The 21509-nt window shown below is 43.1% G+C and overlaps 1 protein-coding gene and 1 long non-coding RNA gene across 4 annotated transcripts in view; one reads left to right on the forward strand and one right to left on the reverse strand.

The window, feature by feature from the left end:
• Positions 1–10308: 10308 nt before the first annotated feature.
• The window catches only part of KAT14 (lysine acetyltransferase 14), a 45156-nt gene continuing 33955 nt past the window's right edge, over positions 10309–21509 (reverse strand). The window contains exons 7-10 of one of the 3 annotated variants that reach the window (XM_058433273.1): positions 16979–17115; positions 15525–15700; positions 14036–14226; positions 10309–11538 (exon numbers count right to left, since the gene is read on the reverse strand). In XM_058433273.1, coding sequence (XP_058289256.1) covers positions 11365–11538; positions 14036–14226; positions 15525–15700; positions 16979–17115 — 678 coding nt within the window. In that variant the 3' untranslated portion in view covers positions 10309–11364. Of the gene's footprint in view, positions 11539–14035; positions 14227–15241; positions 15289–15524; positions 15701–16978; positions 17116–21509 lie in introns of those variants that run through there. The other 2 variants (XM_032142414.2, XM_058433275.1) reach the window with 2 other exon arrangements.
• Positions 17811–21509, forward strand: part of LOC131382255 (uncharacterized) — a 37457-nt gene continuing 33758 nt past the window's right edge. Inside the window, exon 1 of the long non-coding RNA XR_009211556.1 lies at positions 17811–18206. This is a non-coding gene — a long non-coding RNA (uncharacterized LOC131382255). The remainder of the gene's footprint in view (positions 18207–21509) is intronic.

Genomic DNA, 21509 nt, shown 5'->3' on the forward strand with positions numbered 1-21509 from the left:
GAGCTAAACCCGGCAGCACCCAGATTGTGAGCCTTTTTTGTTTTTCTGTTTTCTTTTTTTAAGGCAGGTTCTGTCTCTGCCACTCAGGCTGGAGTGCAGTGGCGTGATCACAGCTCACTGCAGCCTTGACCTCCTGGGCTCATGTGATCCTCCCACCTTAGCCTCTCAAGTAGCTGGGACTACAGGCACACACCACCATGCCAGGCTTTTTTTTTTTTTTTTTTTTTTTTGTAGCGATGGGTTTTCACCATGTTACCCAGGCTGGTCTCCAACTCCTGGGCTCAAGCAATCCACCCACCTCAGCCTCCCCAAATGCTGAGATTACAGGCATAAGCCACCATGCCTAGCCACACACAGATTGAATTAGAGTGGCCCAACCAAATCCTGCCAACCTGTAGACACATGAGAAGGAAATGCCAATTGTTGTAGACTGAGATGTTTGCATTTGTTTGTTATGGAGCAATGACTGAACAATACAGTTGCAAACACTTACAAAACACTTACTGTATGCTATAGAGTGCTGTAAGAATTTTGCTTATATTATCTAATTTAATACGCAACAATCCTTCTCACAGATGAGGAAATTGAGGCTAAGTCACTTGTGCAAGGCCACACAGCTAATAAGCTAACCAGCTATGTGACTATGGGACACACTGCCTCTGGACATATGCTAGGTGAGACAATAATTGATGGTGGTTTAAGCCAGTTTGAGTTGGCATTTCTATTACTTGCAGCCTAAAGCATCCTACCTAATTCGGCTGTATAGCCTTCTTCCTGCCTCACCCCTCCTTTCCTTATCTCTAGCCCTGGGGATTTTGATTACCCTGGGGAGAAGCCTTGCTTTGCCCAAACATTAATTTACACCTGGGATCCTACATGTAAACTCCAGTGGTTTAGATTTTTAGTGCACAAAAGCCAATGAGTCTGGTCTTCTGGGAGGAAGAGGATAAGCACCAATATGATACCAAAGAAAAAGCGATTGTGAGAAAAAATGTAATCCAACACGGAGTCAGCTTCCACCTAAAAAAGACAAAGTGAGTCCTGCTTCATTCTGAGTAGGTCAGTTACCAAACGTTCAGACAGGCCTCTGGGCTTGGAGAAAGAAATGCACTTCAGAAAGTGAAATGAGGGCCTGTCCAGCATTGGAGGCACAGTGTGCCTGGGGGCTGAAGACCAGGGCTAAGCAAAGACATAGGATCTAGGGGGTGAGGCGGGTTAGATAAAGTGCACAAAGAGATTTCCATCCTTGATTAGTCCCGCACACCTATGGTTCTCAGTCTCGGCCATCTGTCAGGATCATCTGGACTGTGAAGCTTTTAAAAACCTCTGTGCCAGCGCTACACCCCAGACCAACTACATGAGATTCTCTGAGGAAGGAACCCAGGAACCTGGTGCTTTGTGCAGTCAATGTTAAGAATTACACAGTTCCAGCTCCACACTGTTTGGGGTACTCTCTACTCCTGAGGATAACCACCATTGTTGTGTGCCCGCCAGCTACAAGGCGCCATGTATGTACTTCACATACCCCTCACGACAAAAGAAATATTTTTAACAAGTGGGGAAACTGAACCACAGGTAGCAAATAGTAGGTACAGGATTCAAGCCCAAATAATCCAAAGGCCAAGTTTTTTACAGCCACACCTGTGGCTGTAATGCAAATAACCTGAGAATTAGAAGAGAAAATAGAAATGTATATAAGATTCAAAAGGGAGCAGAGCTAAGTGGGAAGAAAGAGCAATCTGGTGTTGCTGACTGGAGGGAGCCCAGAGAAGGAAGCCACGTTCCTGGGATGGTGACACCAGGCCTTCGTTGACTAACGGGAGCAGATGGAAGAGCGAATCAGGCTGTGCAACTGGAACAAAGGGCCTCCAGAGAAAGAGAACAGGTGACCAGTTTTCTCCTTACAGTCCCTCCTCCTAGCGCTCAGAGATGAGGACTGGGGGTTGGTTGAGGTCCAGCCGAGGGACTAGAAGGTGCAACAAGACCTGCCTTTGGGTTGTTTTTTCTTGGTCTTGATCTATTCCTTCTCTTTCCCTCCCTCCCTCAACCTCCCCCCTCACTCTAATAATTCATGAAATAAGCTTCCGAGGCTTCCCCACAAATTCTCCAGATGCAATCAGTCCCCTCAGACTCATGTGAGGATTACCACCGAAACTGTGGCAACAACTTATTTAAGTAAATGAGAAACACCGAGATTCCCCTAAAATGTTCTAAAAGGTATGTAGTTGGATCTTACTGTTTCAATGTGCAATTCCTTAATGATGTGCTGTTGAGCATCTTTTCATATGCTTATTTGCCACATATATCTTCTTTGTTAAGTTTTAAGGTTATTTGTATATTTTAAATAAGTCTATTACAATTATATCTTTTAGTCTGTGGCTTGCCTTCTCATTTGTAATGAGAAGGCAAAATTTTTAATCTTAATGAAGTCCAATTATTTCTTTCATTAATCATACTTTTGGTGTTATATCTAAAAAGTCATCATCATACCCAATGTCATCTAGATTTTGTCCTATGTAATCTTCTAGGACTTTCATAACTGTGCATTTTACATTTAGATCTCTGATCCATTTTGAGTTAAATGTTATGAAAAGTATAGGACCTCAAGTTCTTCTAGCATCTTTTGTTGAAAAGACTATCTTTGCTCCGTTGTATTGCCTTTGCTCCTTTGTCAAAGATCAGCTGACTATATTTATGTGGGTCTATTTCTGGGCTCACTATTCTGTTTCGTTAATCTATTTCTTTACTCTTTCGTCAATACCACTGCTTTGATTATTGTAACTTTATAGTAACTTTTCAAGTTGGGTAGTGTCAGTCTTCTGGCTTTGTTCTTCTTCAAAACTAGCTATTCTGGGTTTTTTGCATCTCCATGTAAGTTTTAGAACCAATTTGGCAATATAATACAAAATAGCTTGCTGGAATCTTTACTGAAACTGCATTGATTCTGTACATCAAGTTGAGGAGAGGTGACATCTTTACAGTATTCATGAACATGGAATAGCTCCCCATTTATTTAGTAACTTGATTTCGTTCATTAGACTTTTATAGTTTTCCTCACATAGATCTTGTACATGTTTTGTTAGATTTGTACCTATTTCTTTTTTAGTACTAGTGTTAATGGTATTGTGTTTTTTGTTTTTTGGTTTTTTTTATTATTATTATACTTTAAGTTTTAGGGTACATGTGCACAACGTGCAGGTTTGTTACATATGTATACATGTGCCATGTTGGTGTGCTGCACCCATTAAATTGTAGTTTAGCATTAGGTATATCTCCTAATGCTATCCCTCCCCCCTCTCCCCACGCCACAACAGTCCCCAGTGTGTGATGTTCCCCTTCCTGTGTCCATGTGTTCTCATTGTTCAATTCCCACCTATGAGTGAGAACATGCAGTGTTTGGTTTTTTGTCCTTGCGATAGTTTACTGAGAATGATGGTTTCCAGTTTCATCCATGTCCCTACAAAGGACATGAACTCATCATTTGTTATGGCTGCATAGTATTCCATGGTGTATATGTGCCACATTTTCTTAATCCAGTCTATCGTTGTTGGACATTAAGGTTGGTTCCAACTCTTTGCTATTGTGAATAGTGCCGCAATAAACATACGTGTGCCTGTGTCTTTATAGCAGCACGATTTGTAATCCTTTGGGTATATACCCAGTAATGGGATGGCTGGGTCAAATGGTATTTCTAGTTCTAGATCCCTGAGGAATCACCACACTGACTTCCACAATGGTTGAACTAGTTTACAGTCCCACCAACAGTGTAAAAGTTTTCCTATTTCTCCACATCCTCTCCAGCACCTGTTGTGTCCTGACTTTTTAATGATGGCCATTCTAACTGGTGTGAGATAGTATCTCATTGTGGTTTTGATTTGCATTTCTCTGATGGCCAGTGATGATGGGCATTTTTTCATGTGTTTTTTGGCTGCATAACTGTCTTCTTTTGAGAAGTGTCTGTTCATATCCTTCATATTCTTTTGAGAAGTGTCTGTTCATATCCTTTGCCCACTTTTTGATGGGGTTGTTTGTTTTTTTCTTGTAAATTTGTTTGAGTTCATTGTAGATTCTGGATATTAGCCTTTTATCAGATGAGTAGGTTGCAAAAATTTTCTCCCATTCTGTAGGTTGCCTGTTCACTCTGATGGTAGTTTCTTTTGCTGTGCAGAAGCTCTTTAGTTTAATTAGATCCCATTTGTCAATTTTGGCTTTTGTTGCCATTGCTTTTGGTGTTTTAGACATGAAGTCCTTGCCCACGCCTATGTCCTGAATGGTATTGCCTAGGTTTTCTTCTAGGGTTTTTATGGTTTTAGGTCTAACATGTAAGTCTTTAATCCATCTTGAATTAATTTTTGTATAAGGTGTAAGGAAGGGATCCAGTTTCAGCTTTCTACATATGGCTAGCCAGTTTTCCCAGCACCATTTATTAAATAGGGAATCCTTTCCCCATTTCTTGTTTTTGTCAGGTTTGTCAAAGATCAGATAGTTGTAGATATGTGGCATTATTTCTGAGGGCTCTGTTCTGTTCCATTGGTCTTTATCTCTGTTTTGATACCAGTACCATGCTGTTTTGGTTACTGTAGCCTTATAGTATAGTTTGAAGTCAGGTAGCGTGATGCCTCCAGCTTTGTTCTTTTGGCTTAGGATTGACTTGGCAATGTGGGCTCTTTTTTGATTCCATATGAACGTTAAAGTAGTTTTTTCCAATTCTGTGAAGAAAGTCATTGGTAGCTTGATAGGGATGGCATTGAATCTATAAATTACCTTGGGCAATATGGCCATTTTCACGATATTGATTCTTCCTACCCATGAGCATGGAATGTTCTTCCATTTGTTTGTGTCCTCTTTTATTTCATTGAGCAGTGGTTTGTAGTTCTCCTTGAAGAGGTCTTTCACATCCCTTATAAGTTGGATTCCTAGGTATTTTATTCTCTTTGAAGCAATTGTGAATGGGAGTTCACTCATAATTTAGCTCTCTGTTTGCCTGTTATTGGTGTATAAGAATGCTGTGATTTTTGTACATTGATTTTGTATCCTGAGACTTTGCTGAAGTTGCTTATCAGCTTGAGGAGATTTTGGGCTGAGACGATGGAGTTTTCTAGATATACAATCATGTCATCTGCAAACAGGGACAATTTGACTTCCTCTTTTCCTAATTGAATACCCTTTATTTCCTTCTCCTGCCTGATTGCCCTGGCCAGAACTTCCAATACTATGTTGAATAGGAGTGGTGAGAGAGGACATTATCACCTGAGCTCCACCTCCAGTCAGATCAGCAGTGGCATTACATTCTCACAGGAATGTGAACCCTATTGTGGACTGCATATTTAAGGGATATAGGTTGTGCACTCCTTATGAGAATTTAATGCCCTATGATCTGCCACTGTCTCCCATCACCCCCAGATGGGACCATCTAGCTGCAAACAAACAAGCTTAGGGCTCCCACTGATTCTACATTATGCTGACTTTTATAATTATTTCATTATATATTTCAATGTAATAATAATAGAAATAAAGTGCACAATAAATGTAATGTGCTTGAATCATCCTGAAACCATTCCCCCCTCAACCCCAGTCCATGGAAAAATTGTATTCCACAAAACTGGTCTCTGGTGCCAAAAAGGTTGGGGACCACTGCTTTAAGCCATAGAATGTGTTCAGTAGAGTGGTCTCCCTGCAGCCAGCTTGGAAGATACAAAAGCCACAGACAATCCAATGTGTGTGAGGCTGCAACCTGGGCCTCCCAGGGCCTCCAGAAAGCCTCCCTGACCTTCTTAGTCCGCCCCCACCAGCTACTCCTGGCAGCACAGGAACTCCTCGGGAGGCAGCTCCATCCTTGCCCAGGCTGACACTGTGGGCCGCATGTGGTGAGCTCCAGGAGCTGTTCACGTCTGCTGCTTGTGGGACCACCAGGCAAGCCATCAGACTCCATTCTGCCCAGCCCTGAGGTGGCTGCATGCAGGAGCTGGTGGTTAGATTTCCAAAGTCATTATTAAAAGTTAAATTATATACATTAATTAAATGAATCATATTTAAAATCAATACTCAAAACATACTAAATGTCGGCCAGGTGTAGTGGCTCATGCCTGTAATCCTAGCAATTTGTGAGGCTGAGGTGGGAGTACTGCTTGAGGCCAGGAGTTCAAGACCACCCTGGCCAACATAGCAAGACCCTATCTCTGTAAGATACAAACAAACAAAACAACTTACCACATGACAATTATCTGACTGCTTGTTACTATTACCTGTGCTTCTGAGGTAACTTCCATCTATTGTTTCTGTGTGACAGAAATACAATATAATGGCAGCTGCTGTACATGTCTTTCTACCTCTGGGTTTAGTGACATCACACTGGTAGCTTGAAAATTGGCCATGGTGCCAGGTGCGGTGGCTCACGCCTGTAATCCCAGCACTTGGGAAGGCCAAGGTGGGCGGATCACCTGAGGTCAGGAGTTCGAGACCAGTCTGGCCAACATGGTGAAATCCCATCTCTACTACAAATACAAAAATTAGGCCGGGCGCAGTGGCTCACACCGGTAATCTCAGCACTTTGGGAGGCCGAGGCAGGTGGATCATGAGGTCAGGAGATTGAGGCCATCCTGGCTAACACGGTGAAACCCGTCTCTACTAAAAATACAAAAAATCAGCCGGGCATGGTGGTGGGCGCCTGTAGTCCCAGCTACTCAGGAGATTGAGGCAGGGTAATGGCATGAACCCGGGAAGCGGAGCTTGCAGTGAACCGAGATTGCGCCACTACACTCCAGCCTGGGCGGCAGTGCGAGAATCTGTCTCAAAAAAAAAAAAAAAAAAATACAAAAATTAGCTGGGCGTGGTGGTCGTGGTGGCACACGCTTGTAATCCCAGCTACTTGGGAGGCTGAGGCAGGAGAATCACTTGAACCCAGGAGGCGGAGGTTGCAGTGAGCAGAGATTGTGCCATTGCACTCCACTCTGGGTGACAAGAGCAAAACTCTGTCTCAAAAAAGAAAAAGAAAAATTGGCCATAGTAACAGTATTTCACCATGGAAATCAGCAAACACTACAAATCAGGGGCTTGGTTTACTGCTCCCCCTCTCCCCCGCCTCACCTCCAGTCTGTGGTCATTTATCAGCACATTACTGACTGCACCCAGTGGGGACAAACTCCTAGGAGCTCTGGCTGTCCCAAGGGCTGAGGGGATTCACATGTGATGCACCTGGAATCTGCTCTGCTGGACAGAATGTTTGTTGGGTCTTCTGAGTTTCCAGGTGGACTTGGTCACCATGCTTGGGCCAGTGGCCTTCCAGATCTATGCTCTGAGGTCACTTGCAATAAAATTCCACCTTATATGAGCAGCAAGGCTACAGGGGCAGGCTGAGCTGCCCTTCACACATGTGGGCTTGCCTGGAGCCATTCCATCTGTGACAGCACAAACTGTCCACCTTCCAGCCTCTTAACCTGAGCAGCCATCAGTCTTTTCCTTTAGCTCATAAAACTGAAATTTTACTACAGTCTTTGGTTACTTTTGTAGAGATTCTTCTGGCATGGGGTAACCTGAATATAATGTTGTAAGGTTCTAAGAGGCTAAGAGTTGCCTTTACCTATCCAGGCAAAGAGAAGGGGCTGGGTGCAATGAGAAACACTTATGATTTGTGATAAACAGAAAGATTCCATGCCTATAATATTTAAAAAGTGAAAAAAACAAGAGGCATTACTGAGGTCTCTCATCACATTGAACTCCTGGTACACACTTTCCTGGTGTGAACTCCTGGTACACATTTTCTCCCTCCTTCATTCAATGTGTGGAGTACTGGCTCTGCGCTGGGCACCACTCCAGGCACTGGGGGCAGTACTGAGCCAGACACACACAGACCCCCTAAACTATTCCCCACACCTCCCCAAGGCTTAGCCACAGCGGTGAAGGCTGCAGGCTGTGGTGCCAGACTGCCTGGCTTTGAATTCAGGGACCTCCATTTATGATTTTCTTGACCTTGTTGTACCTATCACTACAAATGTGTGAGGTGGGTCTCATCAACCCTGTTTTACAGATGAGGAAGCTGAAGCATGACATTCACTAAGACTGTGAACATGTTTCTCATAAATAACTGTAATACATTTCTCAGAGTCAAGTATGTCCTAACAAACTCACAAGTATGTGAGTTAGGTATGTACTAATGAAGAGTCTCATGACCCCATGGCCATTCCCAGTTCTGAGGTACATTATGTTTTTACTGCAACTTCCTGCTGTTAGATACCTGGAGGATATCCTTAACCACACTGTGTAATGCAGCCCCACGTTGTGGGGTCACCCTGGATGCTTCTCCTCAGGGCTGTAGTGAAGACACCAAGCCACTTGCAGGAGACAGTTCCAGGAGAGGTCCCAAGGCAGTGTGGCTTTTAGGTGATGAAAACTTTATGTAAAATATGTTAACTGCCTTTAGAAAATTTAAAATTATGTTTCTGGTTCTTAAACATCCTGCTGTAAATAGAGCTCAATCTCCCTAGAACAAGACTGGGTAAATATGGACAATAATTAATCAGAATTCCTACACCCCCCTAGGGATCCCAAAGGCCCACCTGGCTACCCCAGGCCACCTCCCAAGGGGACAATCCAGACTCTGTCACGAACACGCAACTGAAGGCAGAGTTCTTCAGCTTGTCAGAACTCATTCTCACTTTTGTGGCATGAAAAAACAAGCCTTCCTCCTTACTTGATATTCTGAAACTTCATAGTAAATTTTGACTTTAATCCACCAAAACATGGCCCTTCCGCAACCCAGCCCCAAGCCTGGCACTGTGGAGATTCACTTCTAGAGGACTAGCTAAGGGTTTACTACAGGGCTAGCTCAGAAGGGCCAGAGAGAAAGGCAGATCAAAACCGACAGCTGCCCCACACACAGGGGCCACCAAGCCCACCCCTGGGAAATGGCCCTGCCCCAACACCCAAGCAGGGAATGGAGTGGGGCAGGGAGTCAGCTGTCCCCACCCTCCGCTAAAGAGACAAGCACAGGTCCACTCCTCACCTTGTCCAGTCAGTCCCACCCCATGAAGGACACAACAAGGATGCAACAGACAACCCACATGTGGGACACGCCATGGGACAACTGATGTTGTCAGTGGCAGCGCAGTAATAGGGTGGAGGCACTCTGGATGAACAGGCGGTGGAGACAGGACAGTAAGTCACTTATGTGGACCCTGCTTGGCCGCTGATCCAACAAACCAACTGTAAAAGGAATTTCTGAGACAATTCGAAAGGTGTGACTACAGGTTGACTACTAGATAATTCCAAACGTGTTCATCTTGTTAGTGAACTGATAATGAACATTGAGATTATATAATATCATTATTTTTTAGAAATACCTATTTGAGTAAGTAGTGGTAAAATTATATGATATCTAGAATTTACCTTCAGATAGTTTAGCAAAAAAAAACAAAAGGATAAATGAAGCAAATGAGATAGAATTTTAACAATTGTTGAATATGGGTGATGGGGTTTGTGGCATCATTCTCTTTGTGTGTGATTAAAATTTCTCAAAGGCTGGGTGTGGTGGCTCATGCCTGTAATCCCAGCAATTTGGGAGACCAAGATCACTTGAGCTCAGGAGTTCAAGACCACCCTGGAAAACATGGTGAAACCCCATCTCTACCAAAAACACAAAAAATTAGCCAGGCGTGGTGGCATGTTCCTGTGGTCCCAGCTATTCAGGAGGCTAAGGCAGGAGAATCACTTGAACCTGGGAGGCGGAAGTTGCAGTGAGCTGAGATTGAGCCAGTGCCACTTCACTGCAGCCTGGGCGACAAAGTGAGACCCTGTCTCAAAATTAAAAAAGGAAATGAAAAGGGTTTTTAAAATTTCTCAAAATTAAAAAAAAAAAAGTGAAACAGAGTCAGTAAAAGCAATCACAGCTTTCCTCGGCTCCTTGAAGTTACAGAGACAATTATTTGAGCCCCCGCTTTGCAACAAATGCCTGACATTCACATACAACAATCATGAGCTGGTTTACAGATGTGGAAATGTCGTCTCCTCAATTTTACTTCGTGGTATTACAATCCATTCTGTCAACAAAAAACTTTCAAAGAGGCACAAAACTCTTGGGAGGCAGGGTGGGAGGGAAAGAAAAGGAAAGAAATAGATAAGACAGTGCGGCTACAGTTCCTCTCACAAATGAAATGGAGCCTCAACTGTTTCCCCAGATGACTGAACAGCTTCCAGATTGGCTTAATGTGGAAGCTCAACACATTCTCTCTCACACAAAGGAATATGAGCTGGCTGCAAGTACAGCTTCTAGAACAGATGTTCTTAATTTGTGGTCGACAGATCCCTGATGCAAAATTTTAAATGTGCATGACAGTTTTCTAGAGAGTATTCAGCTTTCTTTGTATTCTCAAAGTGATCCATGTCCCAAAAAGTTAAGAACCACTGATATTAATTAAAGAGGGTTTGAAAGCAAACTGACTAGATTGAAGCTCTGGCCATGGGTTGTGCAAAGAAAGCTTTTTATTTGAGAACACCTAGATACTTTTGGAAATGTTCTTGTTGGATCACAAACAACCTGATTGACAGTCTATCTCCAACAGCCACAAACACAGCAAACAGTCCTGTCCTGCAGACCATACAGGGTACATCTAGAGGGTTCTACTTGCATCACCCACACTTCCACTCCTGTGAAACAACTGTCTTGGGCATGAGAAGGGCCAGGATAGGCCAGGTGAATGTCAGGCTGCCCAACAACCCCAATCCCAAATCAACCTCCCAGGCCATGGGCCCAAGTCCCTGCAGGAAAATGCTAATAGGTAGAACATGTAGACACAAACATCTAGTTTATTTTTTCTGACGGTAACCAAAGTCAGCAAAAGAAACAACAAAACTTCAGTGCCCTAGAAATCCTCCTGGATTCAATGACAACACATCAATGGCCGGGCACAGGGTTGGATTCCTTTTATGAAATCACCTCATAATCTCTCATCATCCCAGGACAGGACAGTGCCTTTTGGGACTGCCTGAATCTTTAATAGCTACACCACATTTTCTCATCCTTTAAGTCATGACAGACAGGTTATCTCTCTCCAAGAGCATCAGGTTAGATGCTCTTTCCCTCTTACAAACTGTCAGATGGAGGGAGAATCACGACATCGTTCATTTAACTGTGGAGTCTGGGATGCCGGCTGAAGGCATCTCCAGGAAGGACTGGAGGGTGATTGTGCTAAAGGGCTGCTCACTGCTCATTTCACTGCATGCCGCTTTTCTCACTTTGGTTGGGAGTTTGAAGGACCATGTAATCACAGAGAAGATTAGAGCTCCCTGTGAAATCAATCACTGCCTTTAGATCTCCACAAAGACCTGTTCTCCAATAGCGCATGCGTTTCTCTGTGAGCTGTATTCACATCAGCGCCGGAGCCTCAGAAAGAATGCGTGTTTACACTCTGTACTCTCCAATGGGTAATATTTATCATAGAAATCTAATACATATTCTTCAGTCTTGAATCCAAACTTCTGGTACAGTAGCATAGCGGGGTTGCTTGCTGAGACGTGAAGGGTTACGTCCTTGCCCATGCAGGTCTGCCAAAAGAGTGGAAAAATACAAGATAAAAATGGAAAGTCCTGAGGGAAAATGAGTAGGTAAAGAAACGCTTTTAAGTGTAGGCAGTTAGTTATGGAAACTGGAGAAATCAGAGACTGAGGCTGAGACATTGCAACACCTAGCAACAGCTGGAAACAGAATGACATTTTGCTGCTGATCAAAACATTCACAAGACCAAGGAAACTGATAGTATTCTGGGTGTTTTTTATTTTTCTTTGAAGCAAAGGGTCAATGGAGATATTGTTATTGTCAGCTTTATTATTTACAACTCAATTACCTTTAAATACGTCAAACATTTCAATACCCAACACTATGATAACCTTGAATAAATACAGAACAAAATAAGTTTTGCTTTTTAAAACTAGATGTTATCTTGTACCTCCCCAAAACCTGTAAAAATTCCTTTACTAGGCCTGCTAAATTACATGCACAAACATGAAATATTAAGAATGTAATTATAAAACCCGAGGCCCTTGTATAGACCTTCTGAATCCCAAAGTCCACCTTCTGTCTCTCTAAAACGGACAGAATTAGCTTCTTAGAACTGAGATTTCTACATTCAGCTTTGACCTAATCTTAGGGGAAAAGAGTAACAATCATTCTATCAACACAAAGCAAGTCCTTAGATTCTTTAATCAGCTACACAGAGTAAGGTGTCCCAAAAGTCATACCATTTAAGAACTTACTTTTTAATAAAGAAGGCACTGAAATACTGAAGTTGATAGAGTCCTTGAGATTTATAACCCATGGTTCTCTCAGGCCTCTAAGAACTCCTCTGTTGACAGTCATCTGATAGCTACCTGCTTTCTCTGCTTAACTTCCATGTGTATCCATACGTATTTTTAGGACAAGAGAACACTTACCAGTATGCCAGGGACAAGAGCACCTTGTGAGTTTTTAAAGCAAATTTTGTGGGGTCATGTTAGTGTTTGCTGGATTGCAAATATACGTGATCTCACCATGGCCATCATTGAGTGCCAGCGACTGTGCGCCACCTATGTTTGGGCCCTCAGGTGTATGGTCTGGCTGGAGGGGAAGTTGTCCACCTGCAAAGATGAACCACTCCCCCAGTGGCCTCGCAAACACTCAGCAGGGACTGACTCTGTACCAGCCCTCATGTTGGGCACCAAGGACACACACACACAAGGACAGAGTACTATTCCTGCCCTGTCTTCAGGCCCTTACCAGTGACAGATAAGGCAGCAAATCCTCTAAGTGCTCTCCTAGGTTAAAAAGATGCATACTGAGAGATCAACTCTTGTGCATGAGAATGGGGCAGAGAAAGGGAGTGCTGTAGAAATAACTGAGAAACTCTCAAGAGAAAACCACCACCCAAAGTAGCACATATTAATTACTCAGTGAGTGATTTACATAGTCACTGCCTAAGGAGAGAAGGAAAGCAATTTCTAGGAAAATGGTTCTCAAGGTTCCTGCCAACATTTGGGAATTATTAAGCAAGTTTCATTAAAAATTGGAGAAACAACTTTTATCATCTTCATCTCCTTTTTAAAAGGAATCTTGCCTGCATAACATATAATCCTCCATACCAAATGGTTTCTAAGTAAAAGTTGACTAAAAAAAATTCTAGGGGAAAAAAATCCTTGCATGTTTTTTGATGTTGGTGTATGGTGTATTTTCTTCAAAGGTGATACAAATATATCAAAGGATGAATTATAATTCAATACTAGAATCAAATCTTAGAAGGTTCATATCAGCCTTATACAGTGATAGTAAAATTAAAAACTATCAGCAAAAATAAAATATGTAGCTAGGCACAGTGGCTCATGACCATAATCCCAGCACTTGGGAGGCTGAGGTGGGAGGATTGCTTGAACCCAGGAGTTCAAGCACAGACCAGGCAACACAGTGAGACCCTGTCCCTACAAAAAATAAGCCAGGCATGGCAGTGTGCACCTGTGGTCCTGGCTACCCAGAAGGCTGAGGTGGGAAAATCACTTGAGCCCAGGAAGTTGAGGCTGCAGTGAGCTATGATTGTGCAACTCCAGCCTGGGTGACAGAATGAGACCCTGTCTCAAAAAATATACATACATTCTAACTGATACAATTGTGCTAAAATGTTTACAAATATTTAAAAAAATAAAAATAATAGTCCTACCCTCACTTCTCTGAGCTGCGAAGGTGATGATCCTAAGAGCAGTAGCTATTACTAACATGAAGAGTCCACCCTAAAGCTCTTGCTTTTGGTATTTTCTCATTTTATTTACTACACATGTTCACAAACTGGTATCTATGAAACCTGAGTCTGAATAATAATCTTATTTTAGAGGGTCGGAGATTTTTGTCTGTGTGCTTTGGTAACCTCATGAATGCTGATGACTGGCTTTCTTCACTTGGTTTCCAAGGAAACCATTCCATTGGGCCATGCTGGGAAGGGCTAGCTCAGCTTCATTCCTCCTCCAGGTTGTTCAGGGGAGCCCAGACGCAGGTGATAAATCATAAACACAGACAACTTACCTGAATCAGATGATAGATCATGAAAGTTGCAATCCCTGCTCTTCTCCATTCAGGGTGGACAAACAGAAATGAAATGTAAGCTTCATTGTATTTCACATCGGGAACCATGAAGCCAAAGGCAATGATGACTTTTTTATAAAGAACAACAACACTGAAGTCTGGGTACTGCAGACACTCAGACAGGTCAATGCCTAAAGAAAAGAAACCGTCGGAGACTCAAACCACGTGCCTTTGAGACTTACGGAACACCAAGCTGTTCAGCATGTACATATGGCTACACCTGCATGCTAAAAAAAAAAAACCACCAAAACTGGAGGTAACATAGAGACCACACATCCAGATCATAAAAATAAGAGTGAATTTTAGAAAATATTGAAATTACATAGTATTTTCTAAAAGAAGAGTGGCAGAATAGGGTAGGTAGCAGTGCACAGGTTCAGAATTGGACACAGCTGGCTTTGAACTCAGCCTCCTCTACCATGTGTGGCTTGGCACATTTCAAACTGTCTCACAGACTCTGTTTCTGCAATGTGTAAGATGAAGAGCATACCTAGACCTGACAGGGTTGAGTAAAGATCCCCCGAGCGTGTTCTATCACATCCGTTACCCCACACACATATAATTTATAAGCTCTTTTGTACAAATGCTACCTTTCACAATAAATAAGTAAAATACGGTTCTGTGCATAATGTATGGAAGGCACCCAACATAAGGGCAGGAAGCAGGAGATGCTCCCAGAATGTTACTTTTGGCTCAATATGACTCCCAAAAGAATGAGTGCAGCTCTGCCACCACATTCACGGTTATGGGACTTTGTGACAATAAAGACGACACAGCTCTATCTTGATGAAATCGTATCTAACATCTGAAAGACATGTATTATTTCCTTTAGGTTTCAAGCCAGCGTGGGAAAGCAGATCAACAAAGAACAGTTTATATTTAGCAATGAAAATGTGTTCCTTTAACTAATGACTTTGATCTTCAGAGGCAATTTTGTTAAGGCTGATAAAATGACAAATTATATTGGGTTTACCCTTATTCTCACAGTCTGTGATCAGGTTATTTAGCTTTTAAAAAACACCTTCTGGCTGTACTAATACTCTCTAAGGAACAGCTAAATAAACAAAACAAAGAATTATTAAGTCAAAAACAAAAGTGTCCAAACACGCCCAAGCTACCAGTCTGTGTATCTTTGATAGACATTACCTGGTATCTAAATATATGCAGAAGCAAAACAGGATGAATCTTTTACTCTGGAAGCAGAGACAAACAGGGAAGAGAAACAAACAAAAACACTGTTTATTGCTGGCTTCTTCTAGATTTTAGGAAAGCAAGAGGTATTTGTATTTTAATATTTCCATGTTAGCAGAGACAAACTAAATGAAATCATAAATAAAAATCTTAAGGATATCACATAAACTAATTTTAAAAATTGCTAGAATGGACCGTACAGAAAAATGACCTGCCTGGTTTGGGAGGGGGAACATACCAGGCCAAAAAAACTCCTGACACATGGAGTTGATCGTTGGGATGTGATTTGGCCGCACATAACAGTAATCGAGAGGTGCGTCGGGCTCCGGTGTCCAGTGAGGGTCGCTCCTGTGCAGGTGGGAACGAATCTGTGACAGGAGCTGCAGTTTGGGTGGCTTTGTTTCATAATCACGCCTCCGGTACCACAGAAGATAAACAAATTCAAGTCAAGAAAAATACCTGGTATTATTCCTAGCTTTTTGACTCATATAAACTCTTTGATCTGCTTGAAACTTTAAAGTAACCTACACTGTTTTACACGAAGCTGGCTTGATTATAGCTATACTTTTATGTATGAAATCTAAAATTCACTCTGAACATTCATCAGGCCAAAGCCCTCTGTACCCACCAGGGACTGGGCTAGGTGCCTTCATAAACAAAGTGCGGAAACAGATACAGCATCAGATTCACCCCGAGGAGTCAGACATGAGGATGCATCTCCAGTGCCTTGGAGGCCAGAAGAGGGAACACTCAACTTCGTGGGGCATTTGGGGAACACCAGAGACAAAGTGAGCTTGGAGCAGGCTCACAAACTGCTTCTCACTGTGCCTGCCCAGGAATGTGGTGCTGGCATGGAGGGTCAGGGTGATCATGGAGCTGCAGGGCAATTGTAGTGCAATGAGTGCAATAATGTGCTCTCATTTACAGTGCCAGACACTGCTGGGACCTCTCTAGCAAGCTCAGCTTCCATTTCATTGCCTGGACAATGACATTCATTATTGGAAACTGTTTCATATACATCCAGTTCAGATGGAGGCTCAACTGAGATGTCTTTCACATTTTTTCATTTCACACTACTAAAAATATACAACTTTAGTATTTAAAATAACATAACGAGGGCCAGGCCCAGTGGCTCATGCCTGTAATCCCAGCACTTTGGGAGGCCAAGCTGGGTGGATCACTTGAGGTCAGGAGTTCAAGACCAGCTTGGCCAACATGGTGAAACTCTGTCTCTGCTAAAAATACAAAAATTAGCTGGGCTTGGTGGTGCATGCCTATAATCCCAGCTACTTGAGAGGCTGAGGCAAGAGAATTCCCTGAACCCCGGAGGCGAAGGTTACAGTGAGCCAAGATTGCACCACTGCACCCCAGCCTGGGTGACAGGGCGAAGAGTCTGTCTCAAAAAATAATAATAATAATAAATAAAATAATGATTATGATCATCACAAAGCAATCTTTCAGCTAATTTATTTTTGCTTTTTAAGTTTCTTTCAAAGGACCATGTTCTCTGCAAAAAAGTAGAGTTGAAACAAGCAAAGGACAAAACTGGAGGTGAAGCACAGAACTCAGTCCTTGCCAATGTTGCTCACAGTTTGTGATCTTTATTCTCTCCAACAGGAGAACAGGGCACAGAAACCACAATCATTATCCCTCATGACACACCTGACATCACACCTCTAGTTCTCCATATACCTGATATAAGGTTTCAAGATCCGAGAGGTATAAGGGCTGACAATACTCTGGTCCACAGCCATATCTTCTGATCCCACCAAGCGATACAAAAACTTGGTGGTCTGGTGTCGAAATCCCTTCCTGGACGGCAAGGAAGTCTATGAGAAAGAAACACTGGTTATATAGAAATACTCAGGCTGGGCACAGTGGCTCATGCCTGTAATCCCAACACTTTGGGAGGCTGAGGCGGGAGGATCATAAGGTCAGAAGATCGAGACCATCCTGGCTAACACGGTAAAACCCCGTCTCTACTAAAAATACAAAAATTAGCCGGCCGTGGTGGCAGGTGTGCCTGTAGTCCCAGCTACTTGGGAGGCTGGGGCAGGAGAATGGCGTTAACCCAGGAGGCGGAGCTTGCAGTGAGCCGAGATCGCACCACTGCACTCCAGCCTGGGCGACAAAGCAAGACTCCGTCTCAAAAAAAAAAAAAAAAAGAAAGAAAGAAAGAAAAAGAAAAAAAAAAGAAATAAAATTACTCTGAGGATTGGTTAATTTCCATATATAATTAGTATATTTTTATGTGTCAAAAAGTAGGTCTTTTTGTATTACTTATTTGGAAAGCTCAAACTTCAATACAAAGTTTGTAGACACCTTTGCATAAAACTAGACACAAAAAACCCCAGCTGTTTAAAATCAAAATAATAATTTTAAAATTTTGAAGCCATTTAAATTTTTTTTTAACTCATTAGAGTGAGTGAGAAGCAGGATTGAACACTGGATTTGCAGCTTCTCTAGGCTTCACTTTGTCTGTATTATGCCTTCAACCCATTCACTAAATATTAACCAGCACTAGTATCAAGTAGGTAACACACACATGAGTCATATTATATGATCGCTCTGTTATCCAAAGAGCCACTGGGGCCAACTACTACTGTATATAGAATTTTTGAAATACATCTCTGATATGGTTTGGCTCTGTGTTCCCAGACAAATCTCATCTGGAATTGTATTCCCTTAATTCCTCTGTGCTATGGGAGGGACCTCGTGGGAGATAATTTGAATCATGGGGGCAGTTTCCACCATACTGTTCTCATAATAGTGAATAAGTCTCACAAGATCTGATGTTTTTTTTTTTTTAATCAGGGGTTTCTGCTTTTGCATCTTCCTCATTTGTTTCTTGCCACTGCCCACTAAGAAGTGTCTTTTGCCTCCTGCCATGATTCTGAGGCCTACCCAGCCATGTGGAACTGTAAGTCCAATTCAACCTCTTTTTCTTCCCAGTCTTGGGTATGTCTTTATTAGCAGCATGAAAATGGGCTAATATAATAAATTGGTACCAGGAGTGGGGTGTTGCTGAAAAGATATCTGAAAATGTGGAAATGACTTTGGAACTGGGTATTAGGCAGAGGCTGAAACAGTTTGTAGGGCTCATAAGAAGACAGGAAAATGTGGGAAAGTTTGGAACTTCCTAGAGATTTGTTGAATGGCTTTGACAAAAATGCTGATAGTGATATGAACAATAAGGTCCAGGCTGAGGTGGTCTCAGATGGAGATGAGGAACTTGTTGGGAATTGGAGAAAAGGTAACTCTTACTATGTTTTATCAAAGAGACTGGCGGCATTTTGCCCCTGCCCTAGAGATCTGTGAACTCTGAATTTGAGAGAGATGATTTAGGGTATCTGGTGGAAGAAATTTCTAAGTAGCAGAGCATTCAAGAGCGGACTTGAAGGCCAGGCATGGTGGCTCATGCCTGTAATCCTAGCACTATGGGAGACTGAGGTGGGCGGATCACCTGAGGTTAGGAGTTCAAGACCAGCCTGGCCCAACATGGTGAAACCCTGTCTCTACTAAAAATACAAAAATTAGCCAGGCATAGTGGCACACACCTGTAATCCCAGCTACTTGGGAGGCTGAGGCAGGAGAATCACTTGAACCTGGGAGGCAGAGGTTGCAGTGAGCCGAGATCACAACACTGCACTCCAGCCTGGACAACAGAGCAAGACTCTGTCTCAAAAAAAAAAAAAAGTGACTTGGGTGCTATTAAAAGGATTCCATTTTAAAAGGGAAACAGAATATAAAAGTTCAGAAAATTTGCAGCCTGACAATGCAGCAGAAAAGAAAAACCTATTTTTTGAGGAGAAATTCAAGCTGGCTGCAGAAATTTACATAAGTAACAAGGAGCCGAATGTTAATCCCCAAGACAATCTCCAGGGCATGCTATAGGTATTCATGGCAGCCCCTCCCATCACAGACCTGGAAGCCTAGAAGGCAGCCTGGGGACTTGCTGCCCTGTGCCCCAGCCGCTCCAGTCATTGTTAAAAGGGGCCAAGGTACAGCTCGGCCCATGGTTTCAGAGGGTGCAAGCCCCAAACCTTGGCAGCTTCCACTTTGTGTTAAGCCTGAGGGTGCATAGAAGTCCAGAACTGAGGTTTGGGAACCTCCACCTAGATTTCAGAAGACGTATGGAAACACCTGGATGCCCAGGCAAAAGTTTGCTGTCAGGGCAGGGCCCTCATGGAAAATCTCTGCTAGGGCAGTGCAGAGGGGAAATGTGGGGTTGGAGCCCCCACACAGAGTCCCTACTGGGGCACTGCCTAGTGGAGCTGTGAGAAGAGGGCCACCGTCCTCCAGACCCCAGAATGGCAGATCCACCAATAGCTTGCACTGTGCAACTGGAAAAGTTGGACACTCAATGCCAGCCCATGAAAGCAGCCAGGAGGGGGGCTATACCCTGCAAAGCCACAGGGGTGGAGCTGCCTAAGACTTTGGGAACCTACCTCTTGCATCAGTGTGACCTGGATAAGATAAGGAGTCAAACAAATTAGTTTGTTTTCAGCAGCATGAAAACAAACTAATACAATCTCTTTTCCAGTGAATAAATTTGACAAAAATGGGAGTGATGTAGAATATCATCCCTAAAATAAATCTCAGTAGCAGAGGTCTTATCAGGGGTTCAATAAGGAAGAGGCCTCTGTTCCCTAGGAAGGTATCCTAACAGACTTGGTAGATTTTATATGTTTCATTTCAAACCCCAAGAGCTGGCCTGGAAATACGTTGTTCTTCAATGACTGCCGCTCCAGGGCTCTCAGTCATGTACTAACAGAACATGTGCAATTAGGGCTTTATAGCAAAGAAATCAGATGGAAGATTAAAAGGCACATTTATAAAGTTGTTTGCAAAGGGTTGGATGAAGTTTAAAAACTTGTTTTTGTAGAATCAGTTTGCTCTTAACCTAGAAAATAACTTTGTTAAAAGGAAAGAGCAAGATTCCTTCCATTATAATTTGCTTTCATACCTTCCCAAACTGGATACCAAAATTTTCAAAGGCCAACTTTGAATTCTTCCAAGGCTTAAAGTCAGTTTCAAGGTAAAACTGAAAAGTGTGGTATGTAATTTCTAAATACAGCCACTAACAATTCCTCCACCCCTACTAAGTGGCTCCTCATACCAAAAGGCAGGATAAACTTCCCCACCCCATGAAGCTGGGTGGACCTTGTGAATGGCTCTGACCAATCAGAAAGTAGCAGAAATAACTTCCTGGGACTTTTGAGTCTAGGTCTTAAGACAACTGGTGGCTTGCTTCCCCTTTCTCCCTCTTGGAGTCCAGCTAGACCAGTTAATAACTAGAGGCCACAGGGAGATTGACTCTGGAGGAAGAGAGGCTCTCCTGGTCATTCCAATCCCAAACTAGCTCCCAGGTTAATGCAGTACATGAGCGACCCCAGCCTTCAGCCCACTAAGTAAAGAACCACCCAGCAGTGCCCAGTCAATCCACAGAATCAGAAAAAAGATACAGGGATCAAAAGCTACTAACTTTTGGAGTGGTTTATAATGCAGCAACAAATAACTGAAACACCAGCCACTGAACTACTTACTGCACACAGAATACTCTCTCATTATCTGGTTAATGTCTCAAGGTAAGTTCTGGGAAGCTCCATCAAAGTTATACAGCTCCCTAACTTCTTCCCACTCTAGTGTAAACCACTCCCAATGCTGCCTGGATCCACTACCTCCCACTGGTCTCTCTGCTCCCACTCTTACACCCATACTATCCACTCTCGACACAGAAGCCAGAGTCTTCTAAAAACATAAATTCACTTCTCTTGATCAAAACTCTGACATGGCTTCCTGCCATATGTTCAGAATGCAGTTCAAACTCCTTACTTACGACCTGCAGGATCCTGCAGGATCTGGCCCCTGTCACCCCAGCAGCCTCATTAGCCACCAACCCGTTCCCTCTGCCATCACTAGGTTCCAGCCACATACACCAACCCAACTCCTGCCTTAGGGCCTGTGCCCTAAGGGGCCTTCCACCCTGGCCCTTCATCACCCTGGCTCCTGTTGTGGACTTAGTTCAAGTGCTGCCTCCTCAGAGAGGCCATCCTGAACCCCATAGAGCAGTGCTCCCGCCCACTACTCCTCCACTGTCCCCGCGTTCACTCTGCATGACGTAATCTTATTTGCCTGGTGAGCTAGTTAATGTCAGCTCCCTGCTCAAGGATGTCCCCTGCCTAAGGACAGGGACCTACTCTGTCTTAGTTCACAGCAGATC

Source organism: Hylobates moloch, unplaced genomic scaffold (genome assembly GCF_009828535.3).
Source record: "Hylobates moloch isolate HMO894 unplaced genomic scaffold, HMol_V3 SCAFFOLD_21, whole genome shotgun sequence".
Classification (NCBI taxonomy): Eukaryota; Metazoa; Chordata; class Mammalia; order Primates; family Hylobatidae; genus Hylobates; species Hylobates moloch.